General features: G+C 38.9%; 1 protein-coding gene across 1 annotated transcript in view; it reads right to left on the bottom strand.

Annotated features, from left to right (window-relative positions):
- Positions 1-25,827, bottom strand: part of OSBPL1A (oxysterol binding protein like 1A) — a 237,375-nt gene that overhangs the window by 197,651 nt on the left and 13,897 nt on the right. Inside the window, exons 2-4 of the mRNA XM_047696489.1 lie at positions 18,216-18,338; positions 12,295-12,380; positions 11,346-11,420 (exon numbers count right to left, since the gene is read on the bottom strand). Of these exons, the coding sequence (XP_047552445.1) occupies positions 11,346-11,420; positions 12,295-12,380; positions 18,216-18,336 (282 nt within the window). The 5' untranslated portion in view covers positions 18,337-18,338. The remainder of the gene's footprint in view (positions 1-11,345; positions 11,421-12,294; positions 12,381-18,215; positions 18,339-25,827) is intronic.

The raw sequence follows: 25,827 nt of genomic DNA, 5'->3' as shown, positions 1-25,827 counted from the left end.
AAAATAAAAACACTAATTTGAAAAGATGTAGCATTATGTTTACTGCAGTGTTCTTCACAGTCAAGACATGAAAGCAATGTAAGCATCCATCAACAGATGAATGGATAAGGAAGATGTCACACACACACACGCACACAAGTGCGCGCACACACGTGCATGGAGTATTACATAGCCATAAAAAAGGATGCAATCGTGCCATTTGCGACAACATGGGTGGACCTAGAGGGTATTGGTAAGTGAAATAAGTCAGACTGAGAAAGACAAATATGCTATGACTCCACTTGTAAGTCGAGTCTATAAAAAATGAATGAACAGGGGCGCCTGGGTGGCTCAGTTGGTTAAGCAGCTGCCTTCGGCTCAGGTCATGATCCCAGCGTCCTGGGATCGAGTCCCGCATTGGGCTCCTTGCTCATCAGGGAGCCTGCTTCTCCCTCTGCCTCTGACTGCCATTCTGTCTGCCTGTCCTTGCTTTCTCTCCCTCTCCTCTCTGACAAATAAATAAATAAAATCTTAAAAAAAAAAAATGAATGAACAAAAAGCAGAAGCAAAACTATAAATACAGGGGCGCCTGGGTGGCTCAGTGGGTTAAGCCGCTGCCTTCGGCTCAGGTCATGTTCTCAGGGTCCTGGGATCGAGTCCCACATCGGGCTCTCTGCTCAGCAGGGAGCCTGCTTCCCTCTCTCTCTCTGCCTGCCTCTCCGTCTACTTGTGATCTCTCTCTGTCAAATAAATAAAATCTTTAAAAAAAAACTATAAATACAGAGAACTAATGATTACCAGCAGAGAAGGGACTGGGAAGGGTAAAATGGGTGAAGTGGAGAGAGAGGTACATGCCTCCAGTTATGGAATAAGTAAGTCACTGGAATATAAAGAGCATAAAGGAATACAGTCAATGATATTCTAATAGGGATGTAATGGGACAGATGGTAGCCTCACTTGTAGTTAACATAGTGTAAGGTATAAACTTGTCAAATCACTGAGTTGTCCACCTGAAACTCATGTAACATTGTGTCAACTTTACTTAAAACAAAAAAACCTTCACACAATTGAATTACATGCTGTCTATAAGAGATAGACTTTATATTCAAAACCAGAAGTTGAAAATAAATGTATAGGGGCACCTGGGTGGCTCAGTTGGTTAAGTGACTGCCTTCAGCTCAGGTCATGACCCTAGAGTCCCAGGATCAAGTCCCACATCATGCTCCCTGCTCAGAAGGGCATCGGCTTCTCCCTCTGACTCTCCCCCTTCTCATGCTCCCTCTCTCATATTCTCTCTCAAATAAACAAATTTTTAAAAAAGAAAAGATAATAAAGTATAAAAGAAATATAATGCAACCAGTAGCCATAAAACAGCTAGACTAGCTATATTATCACAAAACAAAATGAACTTTATAACAAGTAATATTACTAAAAGCAAAAACATTTTGTAGTAACAAAAAGAGTTATAAATGAGGAAGATATAGGCTATGTAATATATTCCATATAACCCCATTACAAATGGATATGGGCCTAACAGAGTACCAAGATTCATAAAGCAAAAACTGACAAAATTAAAACTACACAATTCCAGAATTATAGCTAGACTTCAGTATCACATGCTCAATATCTGATAAAACAGAAAGTCAGTTAAGTATAAATGATTTGAACAACCTTATCAACTCACTCAATGGACATTTATAGAACAGAACATACAGCTTTTTCAAGCACTCAAAGAACATTCTCCTCAATATATCAAATGCTATACCACAAGTTAATTCCTAATAAATTTATTATTTTAAGTAGGCTCCATGTCCAGCACGGAGCCCAACACGGGGCTTGAACCCACAACTCTGAGATCGAGACCTGAGCTGAAATCATGAGTCAGACACTTAACTGACTGAACCACCCATGCACTCCCACATAAGTGTTAAAGGAATTTCATATTTTTCAATTAATAATTCAAAGTATGTTATCTGATCATAAGAGAAATAAGAAATCAACAATAGAAAGAAATTTGGAACAATTTCTTAAAATTGTTGGCCAAATATGTGGCAGACACACTTCTAAATAACCCTTACTTCCCTATGGGTCAAAGAAGAAATCATAAAATGTCAGAAAATATCTTAAAATTAAAAAACACAAATGTCAAAATGTATTACTGTGTATACAGCTAAATGAAAGTTTCTAGCTTTAAATGACCATACTAGAAAAGAACAAAGGACTCAAATCAATAAACTAAGCCTTCATTTTAAGGGGAAAAAAACCCCAGAAAATTAAAAAGCAGAAAAGAGATATAAAATCAGAACAGCAATTAATGAAATAAACAGAAAAATAAAGAATATCAAAAAAATCATACATCAGCTCTTAAAGAACAACAAAATTGATAAATCTTTAGCCAAACTAACCAAGACAAAAAGATTACATAAATTGGCCAGAACAAATGAAATATGGGCTATCATTACCAACCCTACAGATATGAAAAGTACAGGAGAATATTATTAATAACTTTATGCCAAGAAATTAGACAACTTAGGTGAAATGGAAAAATATCCAGAAAGACAAAATAACCAAAGTAGACTCAGGAAGAAACAGAAAATCAGAACAGTCCTACATAAAATAAATTGTTTCAATAATTTAAAATCTTCCCCCACAGAAAGCCCAAGCATAGATGGTTTACCTGGTGAATTCTATCAAAGATTTAAAGAAGTAGTAATACAAATCCTTCACAAACTACTTCAGAAAACGGGATAGAACAGTTTCCAACTCATTCTATAAGTACATAAGTATAACAGTACCACCCTGTTATTAAAGTCAAATAAACTTTTGTACTTGAGTTTGTACTCAAGGAAACAAGACTATAAAGCAGTATCGCTCATGAATACAGACCCAAAAAATCCTTAACAAAACATTAACAGGGGCGCCTGGGTGGCTCAGCGGGTTAAAGCCTCTGCCTTCGGCTCAGGTCATGATCCCAGGGTCCTGGGATCAAGCCCCGCATCGGGTTCTCTGCTCAGCAGGGAGCCTGCTTCCCTTCCTCTCTCTCTCTGTCTGTCTCTCTGCCTACTTGTGATCTCTGTCTGTCAAAAAAAAAAAAAAAAAACATTAACAAACAGAATCCAGAAACACATAAAAACAATTATCCAGTAGCAAGTGGAATTTACACAGGAATGCTTAATATCCCCAAATCAATTAATGTAATATACTATATTAATAGATTAAGGGAAAAAGTCACATGATCATCTCAAAAGACAGGGGACTAGCATCTGACATCCATTCATAAAAACTTTCAACCATGGGGAGTCAAGATGGCGGAGAAGTAGCAGGCTGAGACTACTTCAGGTAGCAGGAGATCAGCTAAATAGCTTATCTAAAGATTGCAAACACCTACAAATCCAACGGGAGATTGAAGAGAAGAAGAACAGCAATTCTAGAAACAGAAAATCAACCACTATCTGAAAGGTAGGACTGGCGGAGAAGTGAATCCAAAGCGACGGGAAGATAGACCGCGGGGGGAGGGGCCGGCTCCTGGCGAGCGGCGGAGCAACGGAGCAAAATCAGGACTTTTAAAAGTCTGTTCCGCTGAGGGACATTGCTCCAGAGGCTTAACTGGGGTGAAACCCAGGCGGGGTCAGCGCGGCCTCAGGTCCCACAGGGTCGCAGAAGGATCGGGGGTGTCTGAGTGTCGCAGAGCTTACCGGTATTAGAACGGGGAAGCCGGCTACAGAGACAGAGCCGAGGAGTGACTCTCAGCTCGGGGTTCCCTTGAACCGGTAGCAGGCTCGGTCAGCTCGGAGCACGGCCGGAGGCCAGGGTGACGGGAGTCATTGGGCGCTGTTCTCTGAGGGCGCACTGAGGAGTGGGGCCCCGGGCTCTCGGCTCCTCCGGGCCGGAGACCGGGAGGCCGCCATCTTCATTCCCGTCCTCCGGAACTCTACGGAAAGCGCTCAGGGAACAAAAGCTCCCGAAAGCAAACCCGAGCGGATTACTCAGCCCGGCCCCGGGTAAGGGCAGTGCAACTCCGCCTGGGGCAAAGACGCTTGAGAATCACTACAACAAGCCCTCCCCCAGAAGATCAACGGGAAACCCAGCCAGGACCAAGTTCACCTACCAAGGAGTGCAGTTTCAATACCAAGGAGAGCGGCGGAATTCCAGAGAAGAAAGCAAAGCACGGAACTCATGGCTTTCTCCCCATGATTTTTTAGCCTTGCAGTTAATTTAATTTTTTTTTCTTTTTCAATTTTTTTTTCTTTTTCTCTTCTTCTGCTGAATTTTTTAAATTTTTACCGTTTTCTTTTTTAACGTTTTTTAAATAGTTTATCTAATATATATATATTTTTTCCTCTTTTCATATTTTTTGTTTATCGGCTTTCTTTTTTTTAATAGTTTTTTTTTTTTCTTTCTGAACCCCTTTTTATCCCCTTTCTCCCCCCTCACAATACAGGATCCTTTCTGATTTGGCTAAAGCATATTTTGCTGGGGTTGTTGCCACCCTTTTAGTATTTTACTTGCTCCTTCATAAACTCTTATCTGGACAAAATGACAAGGCGGAAAAATTCACAACAAAAAAAAGAACAAGAGGCAGTACCAAAGGCTAGGGACCTAATCAATACAGACATTGGTAATATGTCAGATCTAGAGTTCAGAATGACGATTCTCAAGGTTCTAGCCGGGCTTGAAAAAGGCATGGAAGATATTAAAGCAACCCTCTCAGGAGATATAAAAGCCCTTTCTGGAGAAATAAAAGAACTAAAATCTAACCAAGTTGAAATAAAAAAAGCTATTAATGAGGTGCAATCAAAAATGGAGGATCTCACTGCTAGGATAAATGAGGCAGAAGAAAGAATTAGCGATATAGAAGACCAAATGACAGAGAATAAAGAAGCTGAGCAAAAGAGGGACAAACAGCTACTGGACCACGAGGGGAGAATTCGAGAGATAAGTGACACCATAAGACGAAACAACATTAGAATAATTGGGATTCCAGAAGAAGAGGAAACAGAGAGGGGAGCAGAAGGTATATTGGAGAGAATTATTGGAGAGAATTTCCCCAATATGGCAAACGGAACAAGCATCAAAATCCAGGAGGTTCAGAGAACCCCCCTCAAAATCAATAAGAATAGGTCCACACCCCGTCACCTAATAGTAAAATTGACAAGTCTTAGTGACAAAGAAAAGATCCTGAAAGCAGCCCGGGAAAAGAAGTCTGTAACGTACAATGGTAAAAATATTAGATTGGCAGCAGACTTGTCCACAGAGACCTGGCAGGCCAGAAAGAGCTGGCATGATATATTCAGAGTACTAAATGAGAAAAACATGCAGCCAAGAATACTATATCCAGCTAAGCTATCATTGAAAATAGAAGGAGAGATTAAAAGCTTCCAGGACAAACAAAAACTGAAAGAATTTGCAAATACAAACCAGCTTTATAGGAAATATTGAAAGGGGTCCTCTAAGCAAAGAGAGACCCTAAGAGTAGTAGATCAGAAAGAAAGAGACAATATACAATAACAGTCACCTTACAGGCAATACAATGGCACTAAATTCATAACACTCAATACTTACCCTGAATGTTAATGGGCTAAATGCCCCAATCAAAAGACACAGGGTATCAGAATGGATAAAAAAACAAAACCCATCTATATGTTGCCTACAAGAAACTCATCTTAAACCCGAAGACACCTCCAGGTTTAAAGTGAGGGGGTGGAAAAGAATTTACCATGCTAATGGACATCAGAAGAAAGCAGGAGTGGCAATCCTTATATCAGATCAATTAGATTTTAAGCCAAAGACTATAATAAGAGATGAGGAAGGACACTATATCATACTCAAAGGAACTGTCCAACAAGAAGATCTAACAATTTTAAATATCTATGCCCCTAACGTGGGAGCAGCCAACTATATAAACCAATTAATAACAAAATCAAAGAAACACATCGACAAGAATACAATAATAGTAGGGGATTTTAACACTCCCCTCACTGAAATGGACAGATCATCCAAGCAAAAGATCAACAAGGAAATCAAGGCCTTAAATGACACACTGGACCAGATGGACATCACAGATATATTCAGAACATTTCATCCCAAAGCAACAGAATACACATTCTTCTCTAGTGCACATGGAACATTCTCCAGAATAGATCACATTCTTGGTCCTAAATCAAGTCTCAACCGGTATCAAAAGATTGGGATCATTCCCTGGATATTTTCAGACCACAATGCTCTAAAGCTAGAACTCAATCACAAGAGGAAATTTGGAAAGAACCCAAATACATGGAGACTAAACAGCATCCTTCTAAAGAATGAATGGGTCAACCAGGAAATTAATGAAGAATTGAAAAAATTTATGGAAACAAATGATAATGAAAACACAACGGTTCAGAATCTGTGGGACACAACAAAGGCAGTCCTGAGAGGAAAATATATAGTGGTACAAGCCTTTCTCAAGAAACAAGAAAGGGCTCAGGTACACAACCTAACCCTACACCTAAAGGAGCTGGAGAAAGAACAAGAAAGAAACCCTAAACCCAGCAGGAGAAGAGAAATCATAAAGATCAGAGCAGAAATCAATGAAATAGAAACCAAAAAAACAATAGAACAAATCAACGAAACGAGGAGCTGGTTCTTTGAAAGAATTAATAAGATTGATAAACCCCTGGCCAGACTTATCAAAAAGAAAAGAGAAAGGACCCAAATAAATAAAATCATGAATGAAAGAGGAGAGATCACAACGAACACCAAAGAAATACAGACAATTCTAAGAACATACTATGAGCAACTCTACGCCAACAAATTTGACAATCTGGAAGAAATGGATGCATTCCTAGAGACATATAAACTACCACAACTGAACCAGGAAGAAATGGAAAGCCTGAACAGGCCCATAACCAGTAAGGAGATTGAAACAGTCATCAAAAATCTCCAAACAAACAAAAGCCCAGGGCCATATGGCTTCCCGGGGGAATTCTACCAAACATTTAAAGAAGAACTAATTCCTATTCTCCTGAAACTGTTCCAAAAAATAGAAATAGAAGGAAAACTTCCAAACTCATTTTATGAGGCCAGCATCACCTTGATCCCAAAACCAGACAAGGATCCCATCAAAAAAGAGAACTACAGACCAATATCCTTGATGAACACAGATGCAAAAATTCTTGCCAAAATACTAGCCAATAGGATTCAACAGTACATTAAAAGGATTATTCACCACGACCAAGTGGGATTTATTCCAGGGCTGCAAGGTTGGTTCAACATCCGCAAAATCAATCAATGTGATACAACACATTAATAAAAGAAAGAACAAGATCATATGATATTCTCCATAGATGCTGAAAAAGCATTTGACAAAGTACAGCATCCCTTCCTGATCAAAACTCTTCAAAGTGCAGGGATAGATGGCACATACCTCAATATTATCAAAGCCATCTATGAAAAACCCACCACAAATATCATTCTCAATGGAGAAAAACTGAAAGCTTTCCGCTAAGGTCAGGAACACGGCAGGGATGTCCGTTATCACCACTGCTATTCAACATAGTACTAGAAGTCCTAGCCTCAGCAATCAGACAACAAAAGGAAATTAAAGGCATCCAAATCGGCAAAGAAGAAGTCAAACTATCACTCTTTGCAGATGATATGCTACTATATGTGGAAAACCCAAAAGACTCCACTCCAAAACTGCTAGAACTTGTACAGGAATTCAGTAAAGTGTCAGGATATAAAATCAATGCACAGAAATCAGTTGCATTTCTCTACACCAACAACAAGACAGAAGAAAGAGAAATTAAGGAGTCCATCCCATTTACAATTGCACCCAAAACTATAAGATACCTAGGAATAAACCTAACCAAAGAGACTAAGAATCTATACACAGAAAACTATAAAGTACTCATGAAAGAAATTGAGGAAGACACAAAGAAATGGAAAAATGTTCCATGCTCCTGGATTGGAAGAATAAATATTGTGAAAATGTCTATGCTACCTAAAACAATCTACACATTTAATGCAATTCCTATCAAAGTACCATCCATTTTTTTCAAAGAAATGGAACAAATAATCCTAAAATTTATATGGAACCAGAAAGACCTCGAATAGCCAAAGGAATATTGAAAAAGAAAGCCAAAGTTGGTGGCATCACAATTCCGGACTTCAAGCTCTATTACAAAGCTGTCATCATCAAGACAGCATGGTACTGGCACAAAAACAGACACATAGATCAATGGAACAGAATAGAGAGCCCAGAAATAGACCCTCAACTCTATGGTCAACTCATCTTCGACAAAGCAGGAAAGAATGTCCAATGGAAAAAAGACAGCCTCTTCAATAAATGGTGTTGGGAAAATTGGACAGCCACATGCAGAAAAATGAAATTGGATCATTTTCTTACACCACACATGAAAATAGACTCAAAATGGATGAAGGATCTCAATGTGAGAAAGGAATCCGTCAAAATCCTTGAGGAGAACACAGGCAGCAACCTCTTCGACCTCAGCCGCAGCAACATCTTCCTAGGAACATCGCCAAAGGCAAGGGAAGCAAGGGCAAAAATGAACTATTGGGATTTTATCAAGATCAAAAGCTTTTGCACAGCAAAGGAAACAGTTAACAAAACCAAAAGACAACTGACAGAATGGGAGAAGATATTTGCAAATGACATATCAGATAAAGGGCTAGTGTCCATAATCTATAAAGAACTTAGCAAACTCAACACCCAAAGAACAAATAATCCAATCAAGAAATGGGCAGAGGACATGAACAGACATTTCTCCAAAGAAGACATCCAGATGGCCAACAGACACATGAAAAAGTGCTCCATATCACTCGGCATCAGGGAAATACAAATCAAAACCACAATGAGATATCACCTCCCACCAGTCAGAATGGCTAAAATTAACAAGTCAGGAAATGACAGATGCTGGCGAGGATGCGGAGAAAGGGGAACCCTCCTACACTGTTGGTGGGAATGCAAGCTGGTGCAACCACTCTGGAAAACAGCATGGAGGTTCCTCAAAATGTTGAAAATAGAACTACCCTATGACCCAGCAATTGCACTGCTGGGTATTTACCCTAAAGATACAAACGTAGTGATCCGAAGGGGCACGTGCACCCGAATGCTTATAGCAGCAATGTCTACAATAGCCAAACTATGGAAAGAACCTAGATGTCCATCAACAGACGAATGGATAAAGAAGATGTGGTATATATACACAATGGAATACTATGCAGCCATCAAAAGAAATGAAATCTTGCCATTTGCGACGATGTGGATGGAACTAGAGGGTATCATGCTTAGCGAAATAAGTCAATCGGAGAAAGACAACCATCATATGATCTCCCTGATCTGAGGGAGAGGAGATGCAACATGGGGGGTTAAGGGGGTAGGAGAAGAATAAATGAAACAAGATGGGATTGGGAGGGAGAGAAACCATAAGTGACTCTTAATCTCACAAAACAAACTGAGGGTTGATGGGGGGAGGGGGGTTGGGGGGGGTGGGGTTATGGATATTGGGGAGGGTATGTGCTATGGTGAGTGCTGTGAAGTGTGTAAACCTGGCGATTCGCAGACCTGTACCCCTGGGGATAAAAATATATGTTTATAAAAAATAAAATTAAAAAAAAAAAACTTTCAACCAACTAGAAATAGAATAACACTTCCTCAACCTAAAAAAGAACACTGGAGATAAACCCACAAACACCATACTTATTGGTAAAATACTAAATACTATTCCCCTAGGATCAAAAAACAAGAATTTCTGCTCTCACCATGTTTACTCAACAGTATACTAGATTCTAGTAAAATAAAGAACAGGAGAAAAGAATCCAGATTGGAAACGAAGAAGTGAATTTGTCTTTACTTCAGATGATATAATCCAGTGTATAGAAAACCCTAAGAAATTTACAAAACCTACTTGAATACTGAACAAGTTCAGCAAGAACACAGGATACAGATCAACAGCAAAAGATCAACTTGTTTTTCTATATAGCTGCAGCAAGAAATCAGAAAAGGAAATTTAAAAAAATCTTCATTCAAAATATAATAAAAAAGAATTCAAATGCCTGGAAATACATTTAACAAGAGTAGAGGATCTGTATGTTGAAAACATCAAAACATTGCTAGGAGAAATTAAAGATCTAAATAAAGGCACAGATATTTCATATTCATGGATTGAAAGACTCAATATTGTCAAAGTGGCCATTCTTCCCAAAAGGATCTATAGATTCTAGACAACACAACGTCAGTCAAAATGCTAATAGGTGTTTCTGTAGAATTTAACATGACCCTAAAATTTATACGGAAATACAAACTTTTCAAAAAAATATTTATTGGGGGGTGTGGTTTGCAGAGAGAATCTCGAGCAGACTGCACACTGAGTGCAGAGCTCAGTGCCGGGCTGGCTCTCATGGCCCTGAGATCACCATCTGAGCCAAAACCAACAGTTAGACACTTAACCAGCTGAGCCACCAGGCCTCCCTGGAAATAGAACCTTTTGACTGCAAATAGCCAGGATAATTTAAATCACAGTTGGAAAACTCAGACCACCCAATATCAAAACTTAATTATGAAGTTACTGTGATAAAGGCAGTAGAGTACTGATGAAACAATACAGATCAAAGGAACACAACAGAAAGTTTAGAAATTTATGGTCATTTCAACAAGGGTGCCAAGACAACACAATGGGAGAAAAGTCCTTCCAGTAAACAGTGAAAAGATTAAAAAATGTGACACAGCCATAAACTGGAATGTTATCCAACCATAAAAAGGAAAAAATTACTGATACATGGATGCTATAGCATGGAAAAACTTCAACAGTATCACTCTAAATTAAAGAAGCCAGACACAGAAGTTTGTATGATTTCATTTACAAGAAATTTCTAGAAAAGACAAACATCCTAGAGAAAGAAACAATCAGCGGTAGCCTGAGGCATGGGAGAACAGCAGGGAATGAACAAACAGGCACGAGGAAACTTTCTAAGCTGATGGAAATGTTCTAAAACTGGATAGTCAGAGCTATGTAACTGTGTAAATGTACCAAGAATAACTGAAATGTGCACTTACCATAGGTGCATTTTATGCAACATAAAATTGTACCTCGATGAAGTGGGTTTTTTGTTTTTGTTTTTTTAAAGAAACAGGAGTTTCCCCATCCTTAGAGGACAGGAGCAGGGACTGAAGGAGCTCCTATCAGGATGCCAGAGTGGAAGTACCTGACCTCATTGTTCATTCTAAGAGCTTGTGGCCTTTTGACCCAGAGTGCTGGTTTATGTATTTCTTGTGTCCCCCAGTTGCTATTCATAGGCTCATAAAAAACATGTGACTACTCTTACAAATATTCCAGCTGCAAACACTGAACATGGAATGTATTCACCTTTCGTCCTGTAAAGGCAGCTCGATGAAGTGGAGTGTCTCCCATGTCGTTCAATACATTCACTTCTGCACCAGCCTGACAAACGTGAAAACTTTAGACATCTTTCACATGTCAAGAAATATACAAAAGCGAAAAAAATTCCTTAAAAAGGTACTAAATATTTTTTAAAATTTTAAGTAATCTCAACACCCCGTGGACCTCGAACTTACAACCCCAAGATCAAGAGTTGCATGCTCTATTGAATGAAGTAGGCACCCCAAAATATATTAAATATTTCAAAATTAAAGTCATGTTAGTATTCATTGGTTGTCACTACTAAAATTCAATTCAATTCATAGAAAAACAGTAAAGCTTCCTGAAAGGTAAAAGTCTACCTGATACATTAGAAGAGCAAAAAGCTATTTTCCTTCAAAAATCTATAGACCTTCACTCTACTTTAAAAACCCTCACTGAAAAAAACTGAATGAAATTCTGAATTTTCTCCAATTTAATAAGCTTTCAGTAGAGAAAAAGATCCCACTGTTTAAACATACAGCCCAATTTTAAGACACAAAACACAATTTTAGAAATATCAACGTGAAAAATTATCATGGAATTGAAAAATATAAGATCTTAAATCATGTGGTGCTCATTAAGAGATTCTAGCATCATTTTTGAATTATTTAGGATGTTTGGTTATTTTTTCAACTATTACATTAAAAACTAGTATCTTCGCATTAATTCATACACTCACTTTTGTAATTTTAAACAGTCAATAGGAAAATCAAATGATTAAAAAAATAGAATTTTAATTAATCAGAATAACCTAACTCATGTACTTAGCAAAGAAAAATTAAGTGTGTTGGTGTTAAATAAGCCATTATGGTTAGTCAGCTTTTCTAAGACTTTCATAATTTCCATAACAGCAATATTTATTTTATTCATTTAAAAATTAAAGCTATAAATATACCTTTAACAGATCCTGGACCACCTGTCTATGTCCAAAATAGCATGCCAGATGAAGAGGAGTCCAACCTAAATTAGACTTACTTCTTCCTAAAAATGGAAAAATATAAGGCATTTTTGTTATTTAGGTAATTTTATAATAAAATTTCTCTTTACCAAGGTACTCCCATACACTGGTCAATCTCCCCTTCGCATCACACTGCTAATGAATGAGAGGCAAGAGACAGGACATAGTCAGAATGTAATAAGTATAACATTACTATATTATAATTCGAACCCACAAGGCTCAATTCTGATGCCACCTTCCTAACTCAATGTCCTTATCCTTAGAAGGGTGGAGGGAGAGATCATGGTTGCATTCAAAGTAGATGATCTCTAGCTGGCTCCAGGGTTCTGAGCCTCTTACCATCTCACCATCATGTAGCAAAGGTCTGGTTCTCTCAGCAGAGTATTTCATGAAAAGCACCTGTGCCATGATAGGAGGGTGGACAGAAAGAAGGAATTAAGGAATCTTTTCTGCCGCATTTGGAAAGCTGTTAGCTCTGCAAACAGTGACAGAAGATGGAGTTCTGATTCCAGATAAAATCTCAAGTACCAAGGATCTGGGTTACCAGAGTGGTAGAGTCCAACTAGATAATAAGAACCAAAGTTGAGAGCAACGAAATGTTGGATCCTTGCTGAGGAGAGGTACAGAATAACTGAGTGCTACAAAAACGTACTATACAGGGGCACCTGGGTGGCTCAGTGGGTTAAAGCCTCTGCCTTCAGCTCAAGTCATGATCCCAGAGTCCTGGGATGGAGCCCCACATCGGGCTCTCTGCTCAGCAGGAAGCCTGCTTCCTCCTCTCTCTCTGCCTGCCTTTCTGCCTACTTGTGATCTGTCAAATAAATAAATAAAATCTTAAAAAAAAAAAAAACGTACTGTACAGTTCAATTCACAAGAAAAACAAACAGAGCACTATAGCCTGGAGCTGAGATGGCTCCAAAAGGTTATCAAAATCCCGAAGCAGGCTGAAGAGCATGCAGCCTCTCAAATTCCAAAGCCCAGCACCCTGGAGGGTCTACCAAAGCCCAGGAGCATGCTGCCCATGAAGGGGCACTCCTCCAGAGGAGCTAGAGGTTTAATGGCTGCCCTCACCTCCTGGATTTCAGAGTTTGAACCAACAGAAACCCCAGGCACCAGGCTCAGTGCAACAAGCCTCTGACAGCTCCCTGAAGGGCTGCTGCCACCAACAGTGTCCTGTGATTGTTTGCCACTTACCCAAACACCCACAACTATTTCCTCTAAAATGTATGCCCTCTGACACTTGTAAGTAATTTCAGAATCAATAAATTCTAGAACCACAGTCTTTTTCATGGAAGGTTTCTTTTACCTTCTGTCATTAACTGAAACCTAGCTCCTCCTGATGAAAAGGACTCTCCTTTACCCCTCAGGTGGAGCCTCCCAGACAATTCCCACACCCCCACTGGTCCTCACCCAACAGAAGCCATGTGAACTTCCCCATAAAAACCAAATGCTGTCTCTAGTCAAGGACTCCACTCACACTACAACCCCTCTTTTGAAATTTCTGCATTAAACCTTAAGCACTTTGCTGCCATCTACCAACTCCCACCACCTCGCCCTCACCAAGTAACTCCGGGCAACGGTCTTTTTCCCCACCAAACCGTGCCACTGTCCTTGAGGTGCCTACTACTTATTTGGTATCCTGGTCTCTCGATTTCTCAGCTTCCCTCATTTCCCACAAACTTCGCCTCTGTTTGATGTTCCATGCCCAGTCCCAGGGCTAGAGCCTGGATGTCATCATCTCTGAGGTCACAAACTACCCACTTTCCAGCTTGTTCACACAGGTATCCTCCAGCCCCGTTCAACTGAATCAGCCCTTCATTCTTTAACCATGTCTCATGTACGTAAACACCTCCGTCTTCACTTTCTTCAATAAGTGGAGCATTTTGATTTCTCACACTTCTTTGCCAATCCCCTCCCTAACTCTGTTGCAGTAGCCTACAAAAACCCCAAAGCCTGATAAGCACACTAGCTTGATTTTTCTGTAACATAGCCAGGCTGCTGAACAGTGGTGGAAGAAAAATAACAGAACCCTGTGGACTCATGGCAGCTTAACTCAGGATCTCCACTTCAGCTCGGCTCTAGACCCTGCTTGGCAATCCTTCTTATACTACCCTATTCAGGTGTCTCTCCTACATTCTACAACATGCACTTCAAGTCGCCCCTGTTCTCCTCAAGCCTCTTACCCAAACACCTCCCCTGAACAAAGGGCCTCCATCTCTCAGCTTCACAATAAGAAGAAAGGCTTTCGTGGAATTCCCAGGGTTTCCTGGCGCCAGATCTACCACCACACGACTATCTACAGGCATTCTTCCATCCTTTCCTTCTGATGTCTAAGACTTAGCCAGCTCCTGTATCCTGGATTCCATCCCCTTCTTCTCAGGCATTCTTCTCCTTTATCATCCACCTCTCCCCCTTCACTTATGAGTAAGAAGGAAGTAAACACACTCAGGTCTCTTCCATCTTACAAGCAAGAGCAACAAAAGCCTCTCTGATCCCATTCTGCCCTCCTCACTCTTTCCTCCCACTCTGCCTGCATTTACTCTATCCACCCGCTTCGTTCCTATCAACCCTCCAGTCCCCATGGCAGACCAGGTTCATCTCCCACCATGTCATTCAAATGGGCCTCAAGTTTTAATCCACAAACGCTGTCACCGATTCCCAGGGGCACTTTTCAGCTGCCATAGCACTGTGTCACTGGACAGCGCTGGACAGCATGGCCCCACATGCCTTCCAGGCTGCCACAGCCCTGCTATAGATTATAGAAACCCAATAGGATTTCTCTCTGCTTCTCTCCTTCACTTCTCTCAGGATCCTTTGCAAGTTCCACTGTCCAACAACTCCCTCATTACTGGTATCTCCAATAATGATATCTTCTGGCCCTTTTCCACTGATTTCACTGTTAATGTACTACTGACTTCAAAATCCATATTTCCCTTTCCAACTTACTACTACAACCTTCATTTGGTTGCTCAAAAAGTGCAAAGCTGAGCTCACCTGTCATTTTATATATATTCTGTTGACCCCTGAACTGTGTGGGTCCACTGACATACAGATTTTAGTCGATAAACACTTTAAATGTACTTTCCTTATGATTTTCTCTTCTCTAGCTTACTTTATTATACGAATACAGTATGTAAAACATATATGTTAATTGACTATTTTCAGTAAGGCTTCTGGGCAAAAGTAGGCTATTAGCAATTAAGTTTTTGGGGAGTCAAAGTTCTATGTGGATTTTTTTTACTGTGCAGGGGGTCGATGCCCCTTTACCCTGTGTTGTTCAAGGGTCAGCTGTCCACCTAAAACTACCTCTTCCCCCGCAACAACTATTTTCACAATGAATTGTCCTTATTTACCTTGTTTTCTTTTTTCATCCCCCACATTCAGTTAGTCCTATGGATTCTACCTCATAAATGTTAATTATATCTACTTGTTGCCATTCCCATTGCTTCTACTCCCAGTTAACCCATAACAGTCTTCCTTAAGTTTCTGTAACAGCTTCTGAACTGGTCTCCTCACATGCAGTGTTTATAGGTAAGATTCTGGACCAAGGCATCAGAATTTCCAAAATCCTACATTAAAATACTTCATCTTTTATACTCTTTACTATTTACCAAGGATATCTAAAAAATTTTGTACCCCTATCCTAGAAATACTGGCCTTAACCTTCAACTGCAAGTCAGGGCTACCTTCTCTCACTTTCAACTTGGCATCAGTAATTCCTCCCAACCAATAACATCTCTGTTGACTGTTAAGCTTTAATTCTTGAAGAATTATAGTACATTTCACCATTTTCTCAATTTTTCAGGGTTTGGAAAAACAAATCAGATAGAAAAGAAATCCTAGAAATGCCTAGCAGAGGTGATCCCCATGGGAAAACACTACTCACACCCCATCCCACCTCTCCCTACTCACTTCCTTCAAGGAACTGGTGTGCCATTCCTCTACATAAATCCTTTAAACTGCCCTTAAGACAAAGTCTGACAGGTGTAACAATGAAATTTTGAATAAGCATTCACATCTGCTTCATAGTTTTACATTTCCAAATATACAACTTTCCATCAATCAGCCTGAAATAACCATAGGTGAGGGTGGGAAAGGCAGATAATAAAGTGTGATTAGGACTTTCAAATGCCAGGAATGTTTTTAGCTTTCAAAATAGCATCCCAGATAAAGATTAAGAACTGGTCTTTGTTGAAGGACCAGAAGGATTTTTAGAATTCCTTTAGCATACCAAAAATCAACTCATGTTCTGGAAAACTCAAAACATAGTTTCCTCCCTGTTGCAAATATAATAATCGTTCCCCACTATGGGTGAAGCCCCTAGGACAGTTTGTGCCCCTAGGACAGGAGAAGAATGTGACACAGCAGAATAAAGTATGCATCGGGGACAGAAGACTGGGCAAAAGACACAAATGCAGAGACATGGCGTTCCTGCTCATGAGCCCGGAGAGGGAGATAAATTGAGAGAACACTAAGAACAAGCAAGTAGCATCTGGGATGGCAGGAAAAGATCCCCTAACAGCCACCTACCCTAGCACCCACCTACAAGGCAGCCACAAAGTGAAAGCCAAGGACTACCACTTGTATGACAAACAGAGACATGAGTTTGACTTTGTCCCCAAGTTGAACTACAAAGCTTAAGGAGCATTAGGAAGAAAAGGGTCACTGAGGAACCAAAGGCTAAAGACACAAAACAAGGCTCACCTTTACATTTAATTTTTTATTTCTTTTTTAAGATTTTATTTATTTATTTGACAGAGAAAGATCACAGGTAGGGAGAGAGGCAGGCAGAGAGAGAGAAGGAGGGGAAGCAGGCTCCCTGCTGAGCAGAGAGCCAGATGTGGGACTTGATCTCAGGACTCTGAGATCATGACCCAAGCCGACGCCAGAGGCTTAACCCACTGAGCCACCCAGGCGCTCTTATCTTTATATTTAAAGGCCACCTTAGGGGAGATGGGGCAAGAAGAGTTGAGAGGCTCTGGAAGACCATTTATCAAAAAGCAATTGAGCTTAAGGTACCCAAAGACTAATATTAAGTCTTCCATATTCCAAGAATGAGAAGGTGCTTGTTGAAATATCAGTCATTTTAGAAAATAAATTCTATTTCTCTGCACACCTGAGTGCAATATTTACAACCTTGCTACACAAGATGCATTAGGATTTGGATGCTGCTTATCTATCTAACTTTATCCCTTACCCCCTCCTGCCTGCAGGCCCTTGCCACCTAGACTGCCTCTCACCTCAGGACCTTGGCACATGCTATATCTTCTCCCTTGAACACTTCTTCTATTTTCATCTGTTAGAACACTTCTTCTATTTTCATCTGTTAGTCCTTATAGATTATACTTTTTATATACTCCTTATAGATTGCCCTTGAAACATTTCCTCTAAGAAGTTAATCCTTCTAGTTCCAGTTTCATACCTCTGACGGGATCTCATGACACCCTGGGGTTCCATATTCTGGTATATACTATGTAGTACAGACTGGTCTGATCTGTTAATCTACTATACTAGTCTCAGTGAGGGCAAGGATCCTACTAACACCACCTGTAACGTACTGCACAGGATTCTGGGCATATAGTAAACACTCAGACCTGCTGCTTTAACTATAATACCCTATCGTAGCATGCATCTTATAATTAATAAAATCGTCATGAATCCTAAACCTTAAGACTAGATCTCAATTTCTCTGACTTAGGGAGGACTATGAGAGAACTTTTACACACTCTTATGAAGTTTCTTTCTAGAATATGGGATGAGAATTTATTTCTAGCAAGATTAAAACAGTGCTTAAAAAAAAAATGACAAGAGTCATGCATACTCACAAGAGAAAGCTAAAAAGTTCACTCAAAGCTTACCTTTGCAATTAATGTCAGCAATTACTTCATTTCTCTCCATGGTTTCTAATAACTGTCTGACTTCTTCAACGTTGCCATTTCTGGCATGATGGAGAAGCTGTTGTTCTGCTTCACTGTTCATTTCTAGATTGAAAAATAATATTGCTATTATCTAATAGCATAATGTGCATTTGGATACTATCTGGTAATAGAAAAAGGGAAAAAAATCATCTTTATTTTGTAGGTAATAAGTCAGACACAAGAACTGACTAAACGAATCAGTTGCGGGGCCATAAGTTGACGCTGAGATTCCTTTGCCCTTTCTACTATTGAAAAAAATGCACTAGACATTCAGTTAAGTTTCTTAATCTCTCAAATCCTCAGTTTCCTCAACTCCAAATAACCTCATGAGCTGCTAAAACATTGTATTATAGACACATATTTTGCAAATAGTTATTACAACAAAAACTAGACATTAAATTAAAATGTGGCCATTACTATAAAAACATCCTGAGGCTGAAGTATAAATTAACACATTCAAAACCTGTGCAAAATATCCTGGATAGAAAAAATTACATTATAAATATCCGAGAATGACCATACTTACCATTCCTTTGTTTTCTCTCTCATATTTTACCAAGCCTCAAACCAAATGTGGAAGAATACAACCAAATTTAAAGCATTTGTCAAGACATTATGAACAGCAATTCACTGAATTTCTTTCTAAAAATAAATGCAAATAAATCAATTTTTTTGCCTACAAGATTAGCAAAAATAAAAGCTTATACACCTGAAAGTAATGTAACATTGCAAGTCAATAATACCTCAATTAAAAAAATAATAAGATTAAACATGCCCAATGCGGTCATGGATAGAAAATGTGCATTCTAGTAAAGTGCTAATACGAATATAAATGCATATATGTCACAGGGGGGGTTCTAATTTGTCAATATCAAGTAAATTTCAAAATACACATACACCTGTGGACGATTCTGCTAGTACTAAACACCAGGACTCTGTTTCCCCACCCAGACAATAATTGCTCTGGCAGAATCTGCCCAATGCAACTATTTTGGAACCCTGGAATCTACTAAAGGCTTACAACCACCAAGGAAAGCTTGGAAGATAAATTGTGGTTAATTTATGTCATTTTCAGCCCTTATCAAGGCAGCAGCTACCCATCTCCTGTGGTACATGTGTTCCTGGAGCAGGTTGCAGGAGTCAGAGTGAACAAAAAGACCCCTATACACCAAATATTGGAGAGTTGGGCTCTGATTATTGCTGCTTCTGATCACAGAGATACAGACAAAGAGGCAAGTAGCCATTGCTGATGCAGCATTTCTCACTGCTTGAGGCAAGCCCCTCCAGAGGGTGGAACGTCCAGGGGATTTAAAGGGCCAGCACTCTTTTTTGTTTTTTCCCTTCATTTTTCGATGTCTTCCCTTTAAAAGCCAGACTCTGAGGACAAGGACATTCAGGGATGCCTAGGTGGCTCAGTCAGTTGCGCATCTGCCTCCTGCTCAGGTGATGATCCCAGCATCCTGGGATCAAGCCCCGCTTCAGGTTCCTTGCTCAGCAGGGTGTCTGCTTCTTCCTCCCTCCCCCCACCCCGCCCCGCCCCTTCCCCCTTCTCATGTGTTTACTCTCACACTCTCTCAATAAATAAAATCTTTAAAAAAATATTGACTACGACATTCAAAAACAACTGCACATATGCGGAAAACTAGAACATAACTGCTCATGACCACCAAAGGCTCAGCAAAGATCTGAGAAGACCTTAAGTTTAAAACTCAGGCTAACCCTCAGCACAGAGATACCCCACAATAATCCAAAAACACAACAACAAATTAGAAAACCTTGGCGAAGGAGAATTTGCTATCTAGAGTTATTACATTATTAAATTCAAATGTCCAGTTTTCAACAATGAAAAAAGTTACACAGTATACCAAGAAACAGGAAAGTAGGGCCCATTCAAAGGGAAAAAACAAATCAATAGAAACTGTCTCTGAAGATCTGATGGCAAATATACTAAACAAAGGCTATCAAAAAGAATTCAAAGATCTAAAGAAAAAGATGGAGAAAGTAAAAACTTATATACAAGATGAAAATATGAATAAAAAAAAAAATTAGAAAACCCAAAAGGAAACAAAAAAATTCTTGAGCTGAAAAATACAACGAACGAAAAATTCACTTGAGGGATTCAAAAGCAGATCTGAATAAGCAGAAGACTCAGTGAACCTGAAAGATAGGCCAATGGAAATTATTGAGTCTGAGAACAGAAAGAGACCAAAATCTGAACAAAGCTTAAGTGAACTGTAGGACACCAAAACATAATCAACATGCATCATAGAAGTCCTAGAAGAGGTAGTATAAGGGATAAAGTATTTGGAGAACTAATAGCTGAATACTTGCTAAATTTGATAAAAGACATCTGAGAAGGTCAATGAACGCCAAGTAAGGTGAACTCAAAGAGATACAATATATAATCTAATTTTCAAGAGAGAAAATCTTGACAGAAGAGAGAAGCTGAGTCATCAGATGGGTAAGATTATCAGCAGATTTCTCATTGGAAATTTTGGAGGACAGACTGCAGTGGGCAAATACATTTAAACCATGAAAAGAAAATGTTGAGCCAAGAACGCTATATCTGGCAAAACTGCCTTTCAAAAGTGAGAGAGAAATTAAGACATTCCCAGAAAAAAAAGAAAAAAAAAAAAGCTTAGAGAGTTTATTACCACTAGACCTGCCTTTTAAAGAAATGCTCAAGAGACTCCTGCAAGGTAAAATAAAGGCACACTAGACAATAACTCAAGGCTATATAGAGAAATAAACTTGATAAAGGCAAATACATGTGCAATTACACCTACTGTTATTATAATAATGATTTATAGCTGTAATTTTTGGTTTTTTTTTTTTTTAATATTTATTTGACAGAGAGATCACAAGTAGGCAGAGAGGCAGGCAGAGAGAGAGAGGGGGAAGCGGGCTTCTCGCTGAGCAGAGAGCCCGATGTGGGGCTCGATCCCAGGACCCTGAGATCATAACCCTGGCCGAAGGCAGAGGCTTAACCTGCTGAGCCACCCAGGCGCCCCTGTAATTTTTGTTTTCTACGGGATTTAAGAGTAATACATTTAAAGAAAAAAATACTGGTTTAAAGGCTAGTATTATTATAACTTTATTTTATAACTCCAAATCTTGTTTTCTATGTAATTTAAGAGACTAGCAAATTTAAAAGAATTATTAGTTTATATTTTGGGTATATAGCATATAAAATATAATTTTGTGACCTCAGTAACCAAAAAGGGTTAGCATAAAGGAGCAAGAATTTTGTGTGTATTATTTAAGTTAAGCTAATATAAATTCAAATTAGTGCTATAACTTCAGGATGTTAAGGATAATCCCCTGGGTAATTCCCCCCAAATGTAGCTATAAATACACAAAAAAGGAAATAACATTTCAGTACAAAAAACAAAAAAACAGCTAAACATAAAAAGGACAATAATGCAGTAAATGAGGGACCAAAAAAAAAAAAGCTATAAGGCATATAGAAAATAGCAAAATGACAGAAGTCAGAGATTGGCAGAATGGATAAAAACACATGATCCAACTACATGCTGTCTATAGGAGATGTACTTTAGATTCAAATAGAGAAACTAACTGAATGTTAAAGGATAGAAAGAGCTACTCCTTGCAAACAGTAATCAAAACAGAAGTGATTATACTAATGTCAGACACAATAAACTCAAAATCAAAAGAGGTTCCAAGAGACAAAGAAAGACATTATATATTAATAAAAGATTTAATACAGCAAGAAGAAAGTAATTACAAACACCCTGTTAGGTCCCCCAATAATGGGTCCATGGTCAGAGGAGCGACACTAATACAAAGCAAAGGTCAAGCAAAGCTTTATTTCTCGCCAAGCATCAAGAATCAAACCGACTGTCAAACGGTCAAACAGACCGATCAGGGCTGCCCCTTACAGACAGGGCAACCCCTCCCTGCCTCACAGACTAACTTTTATAGAGCAAAGGCCATGTGGTAGGGCCTGGCCACACACAGGTGGCTACTGAGATTGTAACACACAGAGAAAGCTGCACAGTCATGCTAGGTCACACACAGGTGGCCAATTGAATTACAATTTACCCAATAGTAGACATTTGAACTAGCCTATCACTTTGGTGAGAATTGGTGCCCAAAAGGCAGGGCCCACACTCCCTGGTAGCTAAGGAGAGAGTATGCATGCTTTACTGATTGGATGTCTCCACCTGACCCAACTCATCCCTGCATTTGGGCTGTTATCTCTACCTGACCTGACCCACCCTTGTATTTGGGCTTTGTTACCTAGGACTGGTTTCCCGGACTTGCTTTTAAATAAGTTTCCCTGGGGGGGTGGGGCAGGGTCAATTTAAGTTTTACTGCATAAACAACAAAATGGCTGTTCAACCGAGGTGGGGCCACTCTGGCTAAATAGGCCCTTACAACCCAATGATAGAGCAAAATATAAGAAACAAAAACAATTTAAGAAACACTAATAATCGGAAACTTCAATATCCCACTCATAATAATGGACAGGACCACACTAGACAGAAGGAAACAGAGGAGTTAACACAATAAACCAAATCTAGCAAACATTTACAGAACACTCTACCTGACAAGAGCATATACATTTCTCTCAAGTATCTTTCCAGGACAGACCACATGTTAGGCCACAGACTAAGTCTCAGTAGGGATGATGTTAGGAATTACTGAAGGAAAAGGGGAAAATTCGCAACATGGTAGAAACGAAACATACTTTAAAATAACCAACAGATCAAAAAATAAATCACAAAGGAAACTGGAAGACATCAGAGATAAATAAAAATGAAAACACAAAGCACTTATCAGACATAGCAAAAGCAATGTTAAGAGGGGCAATGTACAGCGAAGAATGCTTATATTGAAAAACAAGAAAGACCTCAAAGCAACCAACTAACTTTGAAAATTAAGACATTAGGAAAAAAAAACCTAAAGCTAGAAAAAAATACTAAAGATTAGAGCAGAAAGCAACAAAATAGAGAATAGAAAAACAGAAAAAAATTCAATGAAACCAGACGTTGGTTCTTCAAAATGATCAACAAAATTGGCAAACATTTAGCTGGACTAAGGAAAAAAGAAAAGAATCAGATTACTAAAATCAGAAATAACAAGGACATTATTACCAACCCTACAAAAATAAAAAGTGTTTTAAGAGTATGGTGAACAATTGTGCACCAACAAATCAGATAATCTAGAGGACATGGACATATTCCTACAAACACAAAACCTACCAAGACTAAATCATGAAGAAATGGGAACTCTGATACACAACTAGTAAACTAGATACACAACTAGTTAAGAGATCAAGCAGTGCTTGGGTGGCTCAGCTGGTTAACAGTCAGCTTTCAGCTCAGGTCATGATCTCAGGGTCCTGGGATCTAGCCCCATGTTGTGTCCCCCTGCCCCAGGAGGCCTGCCTCTCTCTCTCTCTCCCTCTGCCACTCCCCCTGCTTGTGCTCTCACTTGCACTCACTCTCTCAAATAAATAAAATTAAAATCTTTAAAAAAAAAAAAATCAAAATCTCCCACAGAAAATCTTCCTGAACTTGACTGCTTCACTGGAGAATGATACTAATCCTTCTCAATTTTTTCTAAAAAATTCAAAGAGAAAAGAATACTTTGTAACTCATCCATGAGGCCACCATCACACTAATACCAAAGACAGACAAAGATAAAAGAAAAACAGACTGATATCCCTTATGAACACTGATGGAAAAATTCTCAATGAAATACTAGCAAAACTGAATTCAGCAGTGTATTAAAGGAATATACACAATGACCCAGTGGGATTTATTCCTGAAATGCAAGGATAGTTCAACATATGAAAACTGATCAATGCAATACACTACATAACAGATAAAAAAAATACATAATCCTCTCAAGTGATGCAAATAACATATTTAACAAAATTCAACACCTTGCATGATTTAAAAAAAAAAATCCAAAGAGCTACAAATAAAAGGAAACTATTTTATTTTATTTTTTTTTTAAAGATTTTATTTATTTATTTGACAGAGAGAGATCACAAGCAGGCAGAGAGGCAGGCAGAGAGAGAGGAGGAAGCAGGTTCTCTGCTGAGCAGAGAGCCCGATGTGGGGCTCGATCCCAGGACACTGAGATCACGACCCGAGCCGAAGGCAGCGGCTTAATCCGCTGAGCCACCCAGGCGCCCAAAAGGAAACTATTTTAATGTAATAAAAGCCATCTGTAAAAAACCCATAGAAAATATCATACTCAAAGATGAAAGATGGAAAGCTTTTCCTCGAAGATTAGGAACAAGGAGACGATGCCCACTTTCACCAGTTTTAGTCAACATAATACTGGGCATTCTAGCAGATAATTTAGATAAGAAATAAAAAGCATCCAAATTGGGAAAAAAGCAGTAAAATTATCTGTTTGTTGAGGATATTTACAGAAAACCATTAAGATCCAACCAAAAAAAGCTCTTAGAAATAACCAATTTAGGAAAGTGTTAGGAAACAAGAGCAACATAAAAATCAGTTGTGTTCCTATACACTAGTAATAAATCATCTGAAAAGGAAATTACAAAAATAATTCAATTTATAATACTGTCAAAAAGAATTAACCAAAAAGATGAAATATTTATACAATAAAAATTACAAAATATTGAGAAATGAAAGACATAAATAAATGGAAACACATCCCATAGTCACAGATTAGAAAACTCAACATTATTAAAATGTCAGTCCTATGGAAAGAAATCTAGACATTCTTTCAATGCCTATCGAAATCCCAAAAATGTTTTTTGTAGAAACAGAAAAACCCATCCTAAAACTCCTGTGAAATTTCAAGGGACTTTAAATAGCCAAAACAATCTTGAAAAAGGAGAACAATGTTGGAGGATTCATACTTGCCAATTTCAAACTTATTACAAAGCTACCATAATCAAACATTGTGGTACAGGCATGAAGACATACAAAACAATGGAACAGAACAGGGAAGTCAGAAATAAATCCTTGTGTATATGGTCAAATGAATTTTTATAAGAGTGTCAAGATAATTCAATGAGTAAAGGACAGTCATCAACAAATGGTGCTGGGGAAACTGAAAATCCACATGGAAAAGAGTAAAGCTGAACCTTTACTCAAAATTGTATTCAAAAACTAACTCAAACTAGATCAAAGATCTAAGTGTAAGACTTAATACAAAACTCAGGAAAACACAGGGCAAAAACCTCATGACACTGGATTTGGCAGTGATTTCTTGGATAGAACAAGGGCATGGGTAACAAAAGAAAAAATAGACAAAGTGGACATCATGAAAATTTTAAAATTCTGTGCATCAAAAGACACTATCAGAGTTAGAAGACAAGTACAAAAGTAGAGAATATTTGCAGTCTATGGCCATACCACCCTGAACACGCCTGATCTCATCTGATCTCAGAAGTTAAGCAGGGTTGGGCCTGGTTAGGACTTGAATGGGAGAAAATACTTACAAATCATGTAACTGATAAGGGATTAAATCCAAAATATACAGAGAATGTCTAGAACTCAAACCCAATTCAAGGGGCACCTGGCTATCTCAGTTGGTTAAGCAT

This window comes from Lutra lutra, chromosome 12 (assembly GCF_902655055.1).
Source record: "Lutra lutra chromosome 12, mLutLut1.2, whole genome shotgun sequence".
NCBI lineage: Eukaryota > Metazoa > Chordata > Mammalia > Carnivora > Mustelidae > Lutra > Lutra lutra.
This window is presented reverse-complemented; position numbering and strand designations above follow the sequence as displayed.